At 55.7% G+C, this 17910-nt stretch overlaps 4 protein-coding genes across 4 annotated transcripts; 3 read left to right on the plus strand and 1 right to left on the minus strand.

The window, feature by feature from the left end:
- Positions 1-1526: 1526 nt before the first annotated feature.
- Positions 1527-5142, plus strand: VOLCADRAFT_60754 (uncharacterized protein; the record flags this gene model as incomplete). Its single annotated transcript, XM_002950726.1, has 7 exons — positions 1527-1632; positions 1729-1842; positions 1923-2149; positions 2554-2749; positions 3389-3495; positions 4134-4255; positions 4860-5142. Coding segments are annotated over 7 exons (1155 nt in total), but the record flags the coding sequence as incomplete, so codon positions are not given.
- A 2020-nt stretch (positions 5143-7162) lies between these two features.
- VOLCADRAFT_74791 (uncharacterized protein) lies at positions 7163-8252 on the plus strand (the record flags this gene model as incomplete). The annotated part of the gene is made up of 3 exons (XM_002950727.1): positions 7163-7443; positions 7515-7732; positions 7812-8252. The coding sequence occupies 3 exons, from the start codon at positions 7163-7165 to the stop codon at positions 7916-7918; spliced, it is 606 nt and encodes a 201-aa protein (XP_002950773.1). The 3' UTR covers positions 7919-8252.
- ftx1 (mitochondrial matrix protein frataxin) lies at positions 8226-9064 on the minus strand (the record flags this gene model as incomplete). Its single annotated transcript, XM_002950826.1, has 4 exons — positions 8226-8349; positions 8653-8747; positions 8858-8905; positions 8999-9064. The coding sequence occupies 4 exons, from the start codon at positions 9062-9064 to the stop codon at positions 8226-8228; spliced, it is 333 nt and encodes a 110-aa protein (XP_002950872.1).
- Positions 9065-11220: 2156 nt separating this feature from the next.
- On the plus strand, positions 11221-14592 carry fap247 (uncharacterized protein; the record flags this gene model as incomplete). The annotated part of the gene is made up of 8 exons (XM_002950728.1): positions 11221-11338; positions 11412-11521; positions 11612-11689; positions 11900-12002; positions 12520-12691; positions 13438-13526; positions 13700-13841; positions 14310-14592. Coding segments are annotated over 8 exons (1095 nt in total), but the record flags the coding sequence as incomplete, so codon positions are not given.
- Between the last annotated feature and the right edge of the window lie 3318 nt (positions 14593-17910).

The following is a 17910-nucleotide window of genomic DNA, read 5'->3' on the forward strand; positions in this document are numbered from 1 at the left end:
AAGCTAGAGGATGTGACCGGTCCTTGTAATCGACCCAGCTGTTGCCGGTGCTGGTACACGGCGTCGCACGCAGGCCATGATCCACAAACGCCGCAAGGGGTAATGGTACTGGTTTTGGGGAAGGCATGTGTCCTTTCTGGCGTATGGATTCCTTTCTCGCTGATTCCCTCGCGTGTTGGTTGGCTTTGCCGGTTAGCCAGCTGGCGTCCCATATGCCGCAGCTGCCAAGTATGGCAAAACTGTGTAGATTTTCTTAACGAGTGGGAGCCATCGGCCTCGCGTAGCTTGCATGGATCCTCATGGCGAAGGCGTTTCATGTTGGTTTCCGTACGGCTGTGACTGGGGCAGCATGCCCTGAGGAGACACACACACACAAAAAAAAACACAATATAGGCAGCAGCTGGCAGAAAAGCTGAGAGCCAGAGAGGCAGCATGGCTCACAAGACCAACGATACAGCGCAGAGCATGTGGGCAAAAAAGGATCTGTGGAAATCGAGAGCGTCTAAAGCTGGAGGGAACCTTGCTGCTGCAAAGAGCAACGCAACCACTCTACCTGGCAACCACTCCGCTTGAAAGGCTCGCAGTGCCATCGGCAGGCGGCGCGGTGCCAACGGCCATGAACTCCATTCAGGAACTGGCCCCAAACCCCTGGATGCGTGGATGGACGGCCTGAAGCCCTTGTACGTGCCGTTCTGGAGTGGGTAGAGAATATGGCGTATGTTTACAGGCGTATGTTTTTGTGGGGTCCCCATGTGAGTGAGGGCTTTGTTCGTCCCCCGGTTGGTCACCTTCCTTCAGCTGGATGTCAGCATGCACATACACCTGTATGGGGCTGCCGGGCTAGCTTGGGGCAATTTTTTGCAAACTTTGTGTGCTGTGGGGCAAATTCGTGTGCTACGCAGTTCTATGGGCCAAATTCATGCGCTAACGGGGCAAATTCATGTGCTCGCCAACGCCGCCGCTCGCCGCGTTAGATGCAGCGGTCTTGGACACAGAAGTTTTCTAAATGTCGCCTTGATGGGCTGGGCGCGCAAGCACCACTCATCGATCACGCAATAAAACGTTACGAGTTAGGCACCGCACAGGCGCAGCATACAGTCAATTGCAGTCTCAGCACGCCAGGCATAGCATGGAGCCCTAACATTTAACTGGAAAGACTTCATATGACAAAATGAAATATAGTTCGAGGATGCACACGAACAGAGCGTTTAGGCAAACTAACGATGCCGAACCCCGTCAGCGGCTCGAAAACATGGCTCCACCTTTGGAATAACGCGTGCCAATACTTGTAGAAAACAATGCTGGCGGCTCTCACGACTGTGTAACAAAACTGGTTTTCCGCTGCTACCGCCAGTGTAAAAGGCTTTGTACTGCGGTCGCCGTATTCGCTTCGCTCGGATGGATGTCGCAAAGACTGAGAATTCAGATATGTGTGTTGCATTCAGAGACGTTCTCGTGATAAAGTATTGCTTCTAGCATAAATTTATCGTCGCCACGAGTTTCAGGCTTTTTTCCTGTGACGCTGGATTATGCAGGTCCTAAGCCAGCGAGCCCTAGAGGGGCTGCGCACGTACGTCTATAAACCAGGCGGATATACGTGGCTCGATCATGCACATACTCCTTTTTGGAACTGTAAGTCGAGTTTGATCGCCAGCTGGTCTGGTACTGACAGCATGCATCGGTCTAATTCCTAAAGCTTTATACCACGTTGATTATTAATTACATCAGGGCTCACCGCACAGCTGCCGATGTGGCTGGCGCCTAACCTTATCACGCTTAGCGGTCTACTAGTGACTTTCGTGGCGTACTTCACCATGTGGTACGAGATTCCAGAGTTTGCGGGTGGGTTTGGTTAGAGACTGGGGCAAGTACGCAAAAATTGAGTAGACAGAAGTCGCTTCGAATCCGTACCGTTGATGCAGGTGTCGCGCCAAGGTACGCATACATCTTTGCCGGCGCATCCATTCTCATCTACACGAACTTGGATTGCATAGACGGAAAGCAGGCGCGGAGAACGAATTCCAGCTCGCCGCTGGGCCAGCTTTTCGACCATGGGTGCGACGCCATAGCACTCCATGTAATGCTCACCTTCGTCCAAGCAGCCATCAATATGCCGAGCTCCGTGCTCACGAGTGTAGCAGGCATCGCGGTACGCAGAATCAGTATTACTCTGTTTGATTCCTTGTGCGATGCCTCGGCGACTGAAGGAACCTGTCCTCCCGTACATCGGCGCCACGTGGCGTTGTGTATCTGCACATGCATAGCACGTGCGGCATTGTGAACAAGGATTCCCTCCCCACTACCTACTCTCAAAGAGGAGAACCATACCATGCAATGCATAGACCTGCCCCTGGTGTGTTCCCTGTCACAATCGATTGCTGCTATTGCCCTCACGCCTTGCCAGGTAGACCGGATATAAAGAAGTTCAGGGGGCCAACATTTTTAGTGCCTTAGCTGATGTGTATACATCTGTTACCTCCCCATCGTCCCACAAAACATTCAGTCCCTTCCAAAGACCCAAAGGCGGCGCCCCCCATTTGCCACCGTGGCCAGGTGTACCTGCCTTGGATGGTGAGCCACTGGGAGGAGTACCACACGGGCATCCTCATGTATGGTGACGGCCACTTTGGAATCCTGGAGGCGAACTACGTCTTAGCAGCTGTGACATTCGTGTCGGGGATTTTCGGCCCAGGGATATGGGATTATCGATTGACGAACCTGGTGGCTACCTGGCCGTACAAAGACATGGGTGAGTAGGGAACCAGGAAGATTTGCTGGCGCCTAGGCTGCAAACTTTTCCGGGATTGGCCGCCAAGGTCTTCATGTGGGCCAGTTTGTGCATATCCTCGGACCTTGGCGCGAACCTTTCAGCAGGGGGAAGCGCTTAACATTTTCACGCTAAAGGTTCAGTCTCCTGTCCTTCATACTTTCTGGCCCCAGGCGCGCAATCTCGCACATGTTAGATGTTTGTGCAATGGACCATCAGGGGCATGGTCTCCTCGTTATTCTGTCCCACGTAGCATGGCATGGTGTTGCTAAGCGAGCTGATTGCAATCTCGGCCGCCGTTTTTCGTTGTTTGCCATTCGCCACAGCCCCTTGGATCACCGGTGCATCCACGGTGCAGGGGCTCCACGTGAGGTAGTCATGTAGTCGGCACACAGTGAAGGCGATTCCGTAAATTGCATTCCATCTTCCACAAATACGCTGCCTCGATGACCTCCCCCAGATGATGCTTCGTTTATATGGGTTCTTCTGCACCTGGTTCGTCCCGTCCCTGCGGGTTTTCACGTGGTTGATTCTTGAAGTGGGTCGTGCGCATGTGTGAACGCACAACGCCGCGGCGGAAGCCCTGTCTTCCCTTTCCAGCGTTTTCCTCCCCTTTTTCAGGGTTGAAGCACGCGCTCATCATCTTCGCGGCGATTGTGGCGCTGGTGCAGTTTTATGGCCAGATGCGGCGAGTGTTCTTGAACCACTGGACGTCGCTACCTGCAGCGGTGAGCCTGTCGTTCCCTTATGTTGCAGGCATTACTCGCACACGCGTAAATATCCGTGTGTGTAGTTGCATGTATGATATGCTATTATTACGTGTTGAAGTAACAAATGTATAGGTGTGTGTCATTGCCTATGCACGAGTTTTGGTGTGTGGGGATGGGGATCCCCAGGGGAAATGAAAGTCAAAGGCGGTCGGCTTGGAAGTGTCGTGCAGATCAGCGAGCCTAGCTACCGGTAGGAGGCCTTGGGGCCACCAAGTATTACCGCTTCCTATACCTGGTGTATCATAGAAGTGCGTGTTACAACCTCCCCGTCATTCGACATCAACATCACCCTGGGTCCACGGATCCTGTGTGCAATCTTGCCAAGTTGGCGTTCAATCTCACAGGATCAGGTCACCGCGTGAAACGAACCCTAAGTTGATGGCTTCGCTTCTTGCGTCTTGTTTCTTGCATATAATACCTTGCCCTCCTCCCCAAAGGAGAACGCAGTCACGTAACGGATGTAAGGTTGCCGGATTGTCCTAGTCCTCATGTCGATCCTTGAACCATGTTTGTAATCCGGCATATTGTTATCGGATTTTCTGGATTCACAGGTGAATTCTCATTTGTAATTGTATTCTTGTTTCCTTGCTTATCAGGAACGGGGCCACAAGGAGCTCGGGAATGCCGCCCGCCTTAAGCACTTGGCCTATGCACTGCTGCTGATGGCCCTAGGGGCGGTTTACCTGGCGGACGACAAGCTCAAGCCGGGGCAAGCCAGGTGGGTTGCAGGAGGCCAGGTGGGTGAGCGCTTGGGTGGAAGGGCTAGACAAGCTGGTGGGCAAACGGCGCTGGTGGGCAAACGGCGTGTTGACGGCAGATTGAATATTGGTGAATCTGGTGTGTGACGATAATGGCGCTGAATAGTTGCTGGCCATGATGTGTATAAGGGATGTGTAAACAGTAATGTATGACTCTTCTTTTAAGTCACCTGTCTTCCTTTTTAAAGGTTAGATTATTTGGTGTAGATATGATATAAATCATCTACCGATAAATTTCCCTTGGGTATGAAAACTTCAGTTCCGTTTTTGTATGAGCGTGTGCTGGTGCGTTTTTGTGCATAGCTTTTTGACTACTCGGATGGCGCTGGACCCTGGCCGCTCGCGAAAGGGGCAGATCGCGCCTGCCTTGACGCAAAGACTGCAGCTTGCTGCTCTCGCATTTCGCTTTTCACAGAATCATGAAGGACAACATCAAGGACAAGCTCGATAGGTTGCCCAGCTCAAGGACAACCTTTCGAGCTGTAGCCCTTGTAGCTCGTCATTTTGGGTTACGTTTCGTAACTACTGACTACTACTCTGCCCGTCCTCGGATGCTGCTGACAGGCTGGCTACGCTACTTTACGGGCTCGTGTACGCCGTCGTGGCTACGCAACTGATCATGGACCATATGTGCAAGGAACCCTTCCGGCCGCCGCTGTTTCCCTTGTCGGTGTTGGCATGTGCGGCCGCCAACAGCCTGGCGGAGGTGGTCGACTCGCGCATGGTGGCGGTCGGCGGCGTGGCCATCATGGTTGTCTACTACGGCATCTACGTCTCTACCATTGTCAACCAAGTGTGTGCATTCCTAGGGATAAAGTGCTTCAGCATAACGCCAAAACGGGCTTAAGTTGAAATTCAGCGTTTCGGAAACCGGGACGCCTGGACACCAAGGGACGCTCCAAAACGTGACGATCAACGCGCCAAAGCGCACTAAGATGGTTGACAGAGCAGCTGGTGGTTATAGTTACTTGTGTGTGCCATCCTCGCCAGTTCTTAGCCATGTACCATTCCTCATCGGGTCATTGGACACGATACACATCATTGGAGTGGGGGAAGGAGGTAGATGGGAGGTAGGGAGGGGGGGTCTTGGGGGGTGGAGGAGGAGAGCCGGGCGACGGGCGAGGGGGCTTTGTGCAACGCGGCTTCCAAGGCCGTTGCTCCCAGGCGGCGGCTCTCTACATGGCGGCTCGGTGTGTAGAGAGTATGGCGCGGAAGTTGGGTGTCAGCGACTGGGGAGGACCCTGTAAACCTTCATGTTATGGTACCCTCATGGATTTGGATTATATTTGGGATTTGGATTGAACTCGGATTGGGTGATCCTTACATGTTGTATTGCGGCGTCGCTTTGCGTTTTTCCTTAAATGTAATCCCCGGAGCACAATTTTCCAAGGGCTCCCTCGTAGAGAAAAACCGTTGGGGACAGGGAATCTTGGCCGGACATTGCACTGTTTTTCCCTCGGGGAAAAGACTTGCGGGTGAGGAGGAGGAAGGGGGAATGGGAAGCCCGTGTTTAGAGCGAGAGGAGAGGGGCCGCACACCCCAGGCTGGCGTGGAAGGGGGGTTCGACCCGGAATGTTCGGGACGTGTTGTTTGTGTCTACCCCTATCTCCTTACACCTGCATGGCCGTGCGGTGGGGTCGTCCGTGCGATGCTATGGCTATGTACAGTGGTTGAACCGAAGTAGAAGGAGAGCTGTCAGTCGCGCCGAGGCCATGAGCTGCCCCAAGTCAGGCCCTGTTCACCCTGCGCCAGCTACTCCCCAGTCGGGCGAATGTAGCACACTGTACGCACGGCGGTGTGCACATTCCCCCGCGGCTTATGGACGCGTCGGAATCTCGACCAGGGTCCTTCTTCTTCCGGTCCAACGCTCCTCCGCCGACTGGCTTGGTAGCGTCAATGTGGCGTGGGGAGGCCGTCCCATCTCAATGGTCCCGGCTGCCGACTGGCCGGCAGGCAGGTGCTTCCCGTGATGTTGTTAAGTGGTGTTCCGCGTGTAGTGGATCGATGGGAATTGCCCATGTGAAACCGGGGAGGGAGCTGGCTTGAGCCTGCTATGCTTTGCGCCACAGGGGCGGACGGTGGGGGTGGCGTAAGGGATTGGGCCCGGGCCTTGAGGGCAGCTCCGAAGCCATCAGGGGTGGCATATCATGTGCGGGAGCTGCCTGCCGGTCCCGCCGGTGACGGGTGTTGTGGAGATGCTTCATCATGCCGATCCGTTGCACATGTACTTGGTGACATAGGTTGCTACACATATGCGCGTGGCACAAGTCCTTGAGGTACCGTATGATGGAAGTGACGCACATGAGCAGCAGAGCCCGTGCTCAGGCCATAGTATGAACGTGCTTACTTGCTCTAGCCTCTTGATTGGGACTGTTATATTTAAGGGGGGCCCCATTACCGTCATGCATTTCGTCACCTCTTTAACACCACGCAGTTCCAGGTTGCCTAAGGATGGGTACTCAAACGCTCGTGTTTACATCCGCTCATCAAGTAGGCCCCCCCAATCCAGTCATGATTGCATATCCCCATGGCTGACAACGCGTCTGCCCATGGCTGAACAGCAAAACCCTACGGCCGTAAATGGCGCATTTAAGTCGAAGACCTTCTGACCCAGGCGATACCCACTTTGCAGGCCTGTAATTTTAAAAGTTCTGCCCCTGTGGCTCATACGACGTGTCAATTGTACTGCTTCTGCATGTCCCGTACCCAGAACCAATCTAAGCCGTCGCTTGTGCGGCGTGGCGAAGAATACAGAACGTTACATAGTTTTGCACCTGTTATCTGCGCTTTCACCGTCACGCTGTCGTCGTAAGACCGTTGGCACGCTCAATAGACGGCGCGACAGCGTGACAAACTTTCAGCTTTCAATGTTCATTATTACTCAAATTGAGGACCAAATTCGAGTTTTGCCGCAGGATCTTCAGAAAACACCAGTCGACGCCGTCACAGCTGTCATCGAGCAGCGCTTTGTTGATAAAGTTATCCCAAACCTAGGCCTTGTGGTGACCATCTACGACGTCCTACATATTGAAGGTGGCTTTGTTTATCCCAACGACGGGGCAGCGTTCTTTAAGGTTCAATTTCGCGTCGTCGTCTTTCGGCCCTCCGTTGGCGAGATAATTGTTGGCAAATTAAAGTCATGCTCAAGGTAAGACGCCACCAATTTGGCCATCGCTGACTTACGCCGCCGATACTACACTTGCGTGCATTGTTCTTTAGGGAGGGGCTTCGAGTTTCGCTTGACTTTTTCGACGATGTGCTGATTCCCGAGCATGCACTACAAGATCCGTCGTTTTACGATGAATCCGAGCGGCTCTGGGTGTGGAAGTTCGACGGCAACGACATGTACATGGACCTACAGGAGCCCATCCGCTTTCGTGTCCACAGCGTGAAGTTCAACACGCCCCCAACTCCAATACAACTTCAAAACGCCACAGGTACCTTCACCTCTCCACACGGCGTCCAACACAATTCACGTATATAAATTAACAGCGCCCCCCTCGTGCTATCCTGCAGGGGACGACAAGCTCCTTGGCACTGCAGCAAAGCCCTTTTCGCCCATGGTTGTCATGGGCGACATCAACGGTGATGGGCTCGGCCTGACGACATGGTGGTCCGGCTGAAATCCCATCCCCTTAGGGGCCCAACCATTCTGCCATGAAAATTGAAGCGAGTCCACCAGACATGCGACAACACATTTTTCGTCCATATTGCAAAGCGCCGCATAACAAGATGTGAATGTATGGTGGCTGACAAACGCCGTTCGTCGCTCAGCCCCAAGCTGCTACACGCCCGCAGTAGCAAATAGTCCGCAAGTGCGAGTGGAGCAGAATTTATTCCTGCAGGAAGTTGGTTCCATCCATCCTGAAGCCCCTTGGGGAAGCCAGGATATAAACACCTCAGCTGGCGGCCATGCACATAATTGGTTGCTTACTCCAGATGTAACGCTGTTCCAACAAGCGCACCGATTTCCTGCTCAAGTTGTCTGACCAGATCTCTCCCGTCGCGGTTGTAGTTCCAGCGCCCGTTCACGTAGTCGAAGCGAAACGGGCCACTGCGGACGAACAAAGGGTGGGGCCCAGAAAGGGAGTGGGGCCACATGTGATGCCACATCGTGTAACAGCGCTATCACCACTCTTGCAAGAAAAAAGTTCTTCCCAACCCCGTTATGTGGAGCAGTAATTGACTGAATGCGAGTATGCTACTTGGAATTATCCTGTCACTTGCATCCTGTCGCGTCACGTGAAGGTAGCTTTGTGGATTCACAGCCATGCGTGCGCAACACATGCCACAAGTTTGCTTGTTTGATTAGGTAAGAAAATAGTGGAAACAACTGCAACAACAGTTCCCATCTAACCTCACGGGTGATGACAACCAAATTTGGCGGTTGGGAGTTTGCTTGTTGATGACAAACGTTCCGTACTTGCCCAGCTTGACCGTCAGCACGCCTTGCTGCAGCCGCACCGGTTATATTGGAGAAAGCGGCAGCAACAGGCCCCAGGTTGCTTCAGATGGTCTCCAGCTAAAGCATACTACGGTCCTCTCCTACAAAAGCGGCCTACCGAGTACTCTACGTCGCCGCCCTCAACATCCTTATCTTCTACATAGGCCTGCAGTGAGAAGCGAAAAGGGTGGAATTCTACGGAAAGCGTTCGCAAGTTTTGCAGGATTTGACACCTTTGGGGGCGTTGGATAATACACACCTCCAACTTCTCTACCAACGCATCCAGGGTTTCATTCGAAACCTTGTGGTATTCATCTTCACTCATGGTTGAGGTCCTGCATGAAGAATGTCAAACGCATTTAGGCTTGGTGAAGGAGGCATTGTTTGAAGGGGGAGCCCGATGCATCAAGCTGCGCCAGGCTATGGCTATGTTTGCGCAACCGCGGCAACTCCACCTACACGATCCGCAACTCTTCGCTGAACCCACGCAATGCACCCTGCCCCTGGCAGCCAGCGATTGCCTGCATCAGCGTAAATTGGATATGGGACGTCACGGTTGAACGCTCCAAGCCGGCGCGGGGATGCGGCACGTACCGCTGCGTCAATTCCTCGCGTTTCGCGGCCCATGCAGTTAAAGTTACTTATGCTTATTGCTTGAAGGAACGCTGGTAACATTCGGCACACCGTTCGTGCCCGGCTGTGAAGGGCGCAGCACAGGACCGAGGCCATTTATTCGCCTCTGGGTACAGCGCCGATACGAGGACTTAGATCTGTAAGATACAGTGAATGTTTAGGAAAGCTCCTACCGAGTTATCGCTAGATTTCTTGCTACTTAATGCCTCACACAGATGAATAAGCAATGCCGTAAAAAATGAGAGCCGGAAAGATAAGTTTGGGCATACGCTGGCTGATTGGAATGACATACAATTGTCATGAGTTCCTGAACTTCTGGAGAAAAATAGTTGTCGTACGGGGTAGGTGGTTGTGCACATCGGGTCGCTCGGACACTAGCGAATAGAGCAGCTTGCAACTCATGATGGAGACTAGATGAGGTTTTCCTCAATATACTCATTTTGTATTATGTTCCCATTGATGTTTACACATCCTCCGTCGACATGAGAGGAACGGCGTGTTCCGTACGGTATCCCAGTATCCCAGGTGCAACCGCTGAAGTGAATCCCCATGGGGCCCCACGCCCCTGCATGTGCTTTAAATCCTGCAGCTTCCGTGTTGAGGTCTCCCGCGACTTGTCCTCGAACTATAGTGCAAAGCTGAGGACTGCCGAGGATACAAAAGGTCAGGGAGAGCGCGCTGCGCAGGTCGCGCTTTCCACGTTGTCAAGCGCACCGCGCGGCAACGGCGGGAGACTCAGGACAAGAGTTCACATGCCACAGGTTGGACAAGCGGTTTTCTCCTAGCTCGGATAGCAAACATTTCAGGATACCTAATCCAAGTGTCTTACAGGACAAGATTCTGGATGTTGGGGTATATGAATGGCCATCCACACTCCCTATCCCTCGCCGATTGCGTCGTTGCACGTGACACGCGCAACTAAATGCGAAACACTACGCCACAGCCCTTTGACGCTATTGTAGAGAATTTTGTCTTCTAGTCTCAAATACCCCTTTGGTCCGCTAAGGATTGACATCGTAATGAAGTGTTATTCTGGCGGTACGGCATCACATAACGTTAACGAGAGAGGATAGACAATGTGCTCCCCATGTGCTGCCAATCAAAGACCGCAGTTAAACTTAAATACATTTTGCTCATAGGCGTTCCCAAAAAAGCAATAACTTGTTATGTTTCACGACGCTTATACGGCAGTCGTTCCTAGGTGAGCTCGGGTCAAAGCCGACGGTCCGCTTGCTTACTGCCAAGCGCATTCAATGACATACAGTTAGATAGAGGTAAAACCTGTTCATAGCTGAGGCTGTGAAGGCGTCGACCTACCACGCAGTCTTTGAGCACGGTCGATGCGATACCGCCTGGCCTTTTCATGTTTGTGCATATAAACTTAAAAAGTTCTATTTATTGCTAGATGCATTATCTAATGAAGCTTGGCGACTTCGAGTCACAACTCTTTTGGGGGACTTAGAGCCAACTTCTCCAGCTCAACAACCGGGTCAATTGTTTGTCTTTAATAAGACGATTACCATCTTGGTGGCTCTGTTCTCTGAGATTGGAGCTTGAGCGTAGCGGCCCGGCGCATTGCGGAGCTCTGGGGCGCATCCCACACCGCCTGGGGAGGCTGGTGGAGTGGTGTACATGAGATGGTACGTAACAAAAATTTTCTCGTTGCTACCTTTCCATGTGCTGTTTTGGGTTCCTGCTGACCATTTTGGTGACCTTTCACTCTCCACTTCCCGTGGCCAATACCGTTACAACATGTAAAGAACAAGTAAGTGTGGTGGCATTTGGGTTTCATGTCGCGCAATATTCCGATCAGGTTTGGGTCTCTGGGCGTTCGATGCTCCATTTTGTCTTCGCAGATACGAAATCATCTCCATTGTCGGGGAAGGGGCATACGGAGTAGTTCTCAAATGTAGAAACAAGGAGACAGGAGAAATCGTCGCCGTTAAGAAATTCAAGGAGAGCGACGGTGAGGCCGCGGATGCTTATACCCCGCGCTCCATGCTCCCTTCTCAGCTAACTTTCACTCACCCGCCACGCAGAGGATGAGATCGTGCGCAAGACTACTTTACGGGAGGTCAAAATGCTCCGCGCATTGCGCCAGGAGAACATCGTTAACCTGAAAGAGGCATTCCGACGGAAGCAGAAACTTGTGAGCCTGTCCCTTGTGCGCTGCTGGGTGTTTGCGCTCCCCGACCCTCACCTTGACTCACCTGTCACCCGCTGCAAAACCCCATTGCAGTATCTGGTCTTCGAATACGTGGAACACAACCTCCTGGAGATACTTGAGGAGCACCCGGGGGGCTTGGAGCCCGAGCAGGTGGTGCCGGTGGTTGGGGCTAAGACGAACAACTGACGATTGAAGCAGATACCAGAGATAGACGGATACTCCAGGATTAGCTCCAGGTTTATACAGCAGTCCTTGGGGGGCACCATTCAACATGCCTAAAGGGAACGCTGCCCATGTTATTACATGACACCGTTATTGGCACGTCAGGGGAAACTGTGTCTGTGTTAAACTTGGTCACAGGTGCGGAATTACGTCTACCAACTCGTAAAAGCAGTAGGCTGGTGCCACCAGCACAACATTGTACATCGGGACATCAAGCCCGAGAATTTGTTGATCAGCCCGAGTAAGTCACGTGGGGCACGTGGGGGTCTGGCACGCTTCCACAAGCGTGACGTGTGGATGACTAGGGAGGGGCTGTCTTGACCGGCGCTAGGAGGGGGAGGGAAAATCCAACACTGAATGAACCATGTTGTTGCAGGACTCCCGGGTGGGGATGGAAACATTCCAGAGGGTGCAGAGGTGGTGCGTGTGGGGGGGTTCCGTCGCGGCTTGGAAATCCTAAGGAACGGCCGGCGAGGCTTCAATCCGGGTGCATGCAATCCGGAGTTTTTCCCGCACAATCCGCTTAAACAGAACAGGTGCAAAGTCCTAGGGTTCTGGTGCAGCTACTGCGCCAGCCCGCAAGCCCCACACCCTCATGTCGTGCTGTTCCATCGAGCGAGTAGTCCGCCTTCCCGCGAGTACAGTCTGTACACGGCAGAACCCTACTATTGCCTACTACTCTCCACATGCCGCCGCCGCCGCCGCCGGGGCCTCCCCTGCATTCCCGTCGTGCTCGCTCTCTCTCTCTCGCCCAGCAGGCACCCCGGGCGGCGTTGGGAAGCTCAAGCTGTGCGATTTTGGCTTTGCCCGCCAGCTGCCCCCTCCGGATGTGTCCATTACCGACTACGTTTCCACTCGGTGGTATCGGGCCCCCGAGCTGCTGCTGGGTTCCACGCACTACGGCAAGGAGGTGGACTTGTGGGCGATAGGGTGAGAACTGAGCAGCAGCCTGGGGAGGGGGAGGGGCGGTAACCCTGTGTGCCTAGGGACCCAACACCCAAATCAGAACCTGGTGTTTCACAGGGAAGCATCCCTCGACCTGTGGTGGGTGGATGTCCGCGTGCGAAGATCGTCGATTGTCGAACAGTCGCTGACCGCGGTATCTATGGCACGCGTGTGCGCGCGCGTGTCTGTGTCTGTGTGTGTCTGTGTGTCTGTGTGTGTGTGTGTGCGTGGGGGGTTGACACCAATGTACGTGTGTGTGTCTGTGTGTGCGTGTGTGTGCGTGTCTGTGTGTGTGTGGATGTGTGTGTGGATGTGTGTGTGGATGTGTGAAGCCCGGGCTGGCCTGGGATCCGGCATGAGCACCGCGGCGGCTCTAGGAGGTGGATGGAGGTTCATCACAAATACAGGCTCTGTCCTTTCGCTCCCGGGCGGGATCCACAGCGTAAAAAATGTCTGACCTGGGAGGGGTCAGAGGGTCTCCGGGGTGTGCCCCCCTGGCAGGTTGCGTGACCGCCACATGCAGCTGCGGTGGACCCCTCTCCAGGCAGCCCTCCCATGCAGATTACGGCTCTGAATGTCCGTTTGTATCTGTATGTCTGTTTGTACCCAACCTTCTCCCGTTCCCCACCCACACTGCGCTTACATCTCCCGAGCTGCCAGTCTCTGCTACTGCTACCACTGCTGCTGCTACTGCTGTTGCTGTTGCTATTGCTGCTGTTGCCCGTCCTCAGATGTATCATGGCGGAGCTGCTTGACGGGCAGCCGCTATTCCCAGGGGAAAGCGACATCGACCAGCTGTACATCCTGCAGCGACTATTGGGTGGGTGGGTGGGTGGAAGGTCGCTGCGTGATCTTGTGCCCTGTTTCGGCGTACGGCTTAACAGCGAGCCACAGCTGTATGTATGTATGGCATTGTGTGCGCGAAATAAGGTAAGTTTTTCCCTTTTTGACCTCCGCTCCCTACCTTCCCTGCCACCCTGCCGCCCCTTCCAGGGCCCTTGACGCGCGAGCAGCACGAGCTGTTCCTCCGAAACCCGCGTTTCAACGGCCTCAAGTTCCCGGACATGCGCAATCCGGAAACGTTGGAACGCAAATATGCGGGAAGGCTGCCCCACGATGCGCTCTCGTTTATAAAGTAAGCTTGTGACGAGGAGTGGCGGCGCGGTGGCTGCTGCTGCGGGGGCTGGAGATCTAGGCTTCTAGGCTGAAGACAATAAGGGGCATGAGCAGAGGCGGCGATCCCCTTCCTCTCCTTCTCCAAAGGAGGAGAACATGTGGGGAAGAGGGGGGGTTGTTACAAGAAAGGGCCAAAATCGGGGTTGGGAAGGGTAGGGGGCGAGATAGTAAGGTTCTGCTCTTCCCTCGCCTGATCTTTTTACCGTCAGGAGCCGTCCGTCCGCGTCGCGAGTCGGGAAGGCAGCATTCAGATTCCCCCACGGCGTTGCGCGGGGCGACGATTTCCCTCTGCTGGTATGCCAAAACTTGAACCCGTTACATCCTTACAAAGGCTTCTCCCCAAATAGTAAATTCCAGGCAGCTAATTCCAAATACCAAAAGCCCAACTAAACCCAAGCTATACCCTGTCCTTGCACCACGCCATCAGGGGGCTTATGGCGGTAGACCCGGCTCAGCGCCTCACGTGCAGCCAAGCCCTGGCGCACCCCTACCTCGCGGCGCTGGAGGAGAAGCAGCTGGGGGCCGCGGCTGCGGCGGCCGCAGCCGGTGCCGGCCGGGTGACGTCGGGCGGCGCGGCGGAGACATCTTCTGGGCGGGGCCCCGGGCGTAAGGCCTCTTTGCAGATGGGGGGCAGCAGCGGGGGCGCTCCCGGAGGGGATCCCATGGATGAGGATATGCCCTCGCCGCCAGCCACCAGGTGCGATGGATAGCGGGTAGGGGGTAGGGGGTAGGGGGAGTTACATGCAGGAAAGTCAAATGGACGACACTTTTCCTTGCAAGCCGCGATCGTGGGGAAGGAGGCGTCACGGGGGTTGTAATCATTGCGCCTTTATGCGTTACCGAATCTGCGCCCGCTTCCGTGTTCCCGTGCTGCCTGTTCCCACACTCCAGCAGGCCCGAGAACATGGACCATGACATGTCCGACAATGAGAGCACCGCCAGCACAATTGCGGTCGCGCGCCGCAAAGCTGCCGCCGCAGCGGCTGCCAAGGGCGGCAGCGGCGGTAATGACGGCCGCGGCAATGCATCCTTCCGCGGCAGCGGCCGCCGCGATATTAACGAAATGCACGCCGCCGCGTCGGCGACGCTGGGTGTCATGGGCGGCGGCGGCCCCGGCGGCGGCGGCGGCGCGGAAATGTACAGCGGGCGGCTGGACAGCGCGGGGTCGCGTGCCGGTACGCCGCAAGGTGGTGGCGGCGCCGGTGGCGGTCCCGGGAGCACCGCCGGCGGCAAGTACGCGGGGCCCGGGACGCACCCACAGCCACGGCAGGGGCACCCACTCGGAGTGGCCGCGGAGCGTTTCAGTGCTTCTTCTCGCAGCACGCAGCAGGGCGGCTTGTCTAAGCAGAGTCCCGGGCGGCATAATAACAGTCCACCTCATTCCCACCTTGACAGCAGCTCGACGTACGGCGGCAGCACGACGGGGCGAACGTCAATCAGCACGAACCAGCCGGTGCTGTACCAGACCAACGCCGCGGCAGGCGCGTCGAAGCTGAGTCGCGCGCCCAGTCGCGGCGATCCTTGGCCCGGCGGCCCCGCCACCGGGCAGCCCAGCCGCGGCAATATACCCCCCTTGGCTCCGGGGGGGGGCCCACGCGTTAGTGGGCACTGGGGTGATGACGATGTCCTATCTGTGAGCAACATGCACCTACGTACGAGCGCCGATGACGTGGCCAGTTCCGGTTACGGGGGTTATGGCAGCGGGGGACGTGCTGCACCGCGGCCGGCGCCTGCGGGCGATTCTAACCCCGAGCGGCCGTACTCCCGCGGCGTGCTCAGCAGTGGCCCAGCCAGTGGCGCCTACGTGGGCAGCCAGATGTGGCCGCAGCTAAGCATGCAGCAGCAGCGTAATCGAGGTAACTACTGATTATTAAATTCCTTTAGGACGTGGCGCCACATGGCATCACATCCATTAGCACCATGGACACACTAGGGGCACCGCCATCACCGTTACCACGATTGCTCAGACGTTGGGGTACGATGCCGGTTGTAGTACTTGCGTTTTTGAACCGCTCATGGACACAGCGACACGGGTCACAAATTAAGAGGTGGTGTGTGTGATGGCGAGAATGTGTAGCGGCGGCGAGGCGGGTGGTGGAAGAAAACTAACGGGTTGATGGTTAGGGTCCGGTGGGTCTCCAGCGGCGGTGGGTGCGGGGCCATGGCGCGTGTCCTCAAAGCCGCCTGCTGAGTCCCCAGCCCGGAGTTCAGGGATGGTGATGGTAGTGTTGCTGGTGGTGGCGTGTTGCGTAAGGGAGGCAGCGGCGGCACAGTTGAACGGGGGGAGAATGGGCTGAGGTCGAGGCTGAGGCCTCAGGCCGTGGCGTGTTGTGGCGTGGCGGAGCTGGTGTTGTGGCCACAGCTGGGGCCCTTCTGAGCTGAGCGGCGATCTAGCGGCAAAGTAAGAGATGCTGCCAACTGTGTAGAATTGTGGAGGCTGGGTGGTGGAGGTGGTGGTGGAGGTGGAGGCTGGAGCTATCCGTGGTGCGGCCTTTGAGCCGTGGGTGGTGCTGAGTCTGAGGAAGATCCTCTCTGTTGAAAACAGCCTTGGTACCGCGACAGGGCACCACCCGCGTTGCGAGCGCTGTGAGGTCTGTGTGGAGGAGGGTCTACCCCCCTCTGGGGAGTGAAGCGGAGAGTTGCGACAGAAGCCCCTTCCCCTCCCAAGCGCAGCCCACACGGGCCATGATGTCGAGAGACGTTGTCAACACAGACCAAAGACCCTCTCGAACCGTGCAGATGTAAATTCCAAAGGGGTGGGTGGGGCTTCTGGGGGATCGCCGACGGGGCCGACCGCCGTCAATGTGCGCTCGTGCTGATGTGTGATGCAGCGCGCGATGAGGCTGTGAGGTGTGCGGAGGTGCGAAGGTTGAGGTTGTTGTCACGCTTTCCGTGGGGCCCCCCCTGCGGGTCTGTCTGCACTTGCTGCACTGAATGCGCCTGGATGGGGACGGGGGGAGAGGGCAGGCGGTGTGTGTGCATGGGCCATCGTGGCATCCTGGCGTGGTGCGACCTCTGCGTGCTTCGTATTGCGGGGACTTCACGGAGCCGACGAACGGCGTGTGGATGGGCGAGCATGGAGCGGCATAAGAAGGCGGCCAACAAAGAGATGTGCGCGCACCGCACGTTGGCTACATACATACATGCGTACAAATGGACAACCACACATGCGTACATACTTACATACATACGCACCGGGTGTTTGCCTGTGGACTGGGCCTTGGGAGGTGGACTGGATTGACTCGATGACTGCAGGCGGGGGTGATGTTGGGTCTAACTTAGGGTTTCAGGTCACAGCTTCCTGTACAGGACAGGGGACATGGGGCGCAATGCTCCTCTGGCGCAGACGATGAGGGGGCCCGCATTGCGCCCTGCACCGCGACATCCAGCCGAGCCGTCCGGCGGCTGGCCTCTTGCTTCAGGGAGGGGTAGAAGGGGAGAGGGTGAAAGGGGGGAAAGCCAAAGATATTTCGTGCGGCCCTTTCTACCAGCGTCAACGCCTAGTCGGCTGTCTTGACTCTTGACTGTGTGTGCGAGCGAGAGAGAAAGAGAGACACAGTGATTCGGGTTACCGGCACGCACCCGGCCTTCCCTCCTTCCCTCCCTCCTCCCTCCGCCAGCGCGAACGTGTGGTGACGTTGCTTGGGTGGCATCGCCGTTGCCATCACCGCCAACACCCACTACGCACACGACCCCTGCAACCCTGATCCACTCCCGTCACTCGACCCAATTCTCCAACTTCTGCGTTTGAAACGAGCAGATGTTCTTCAACCCAATTCCTCGTGGCTCCCTCGCGCCGCGCACAGAGACGGCTGCCCTGTGCTGTAATTTGATTCTTAGGGGTCGATTGTCTGTCTGCAGGATATCAGAAGAATGGTTACACTACGCAAATGTCAAATTGCTCACCAAGCTCACGCGACAATGCCTCTCCTCGTATGCCCACTCTCTACCTCCCGCGTGATATGCCGTGCCATGTTGGAAACATTAAGTGTGCATGTTCCCGCATCTCCTTGCCGCCTTGCGTTCCC

This window comes from Volvox carteri (genome assembly GCF_000143455.1).
Source record: "Volvox carteri f. nagariensis unplaced genomic scaffold VOLCAscaffold_20, whole genome shotgun sequence".
Lineage (NCBI taxonomy): Eukaryota > Viridiplantae > Chlorophyta > Chlorophyceae > Chlamydomonadales > Volvocaceae > Volvox > Volvox carteri.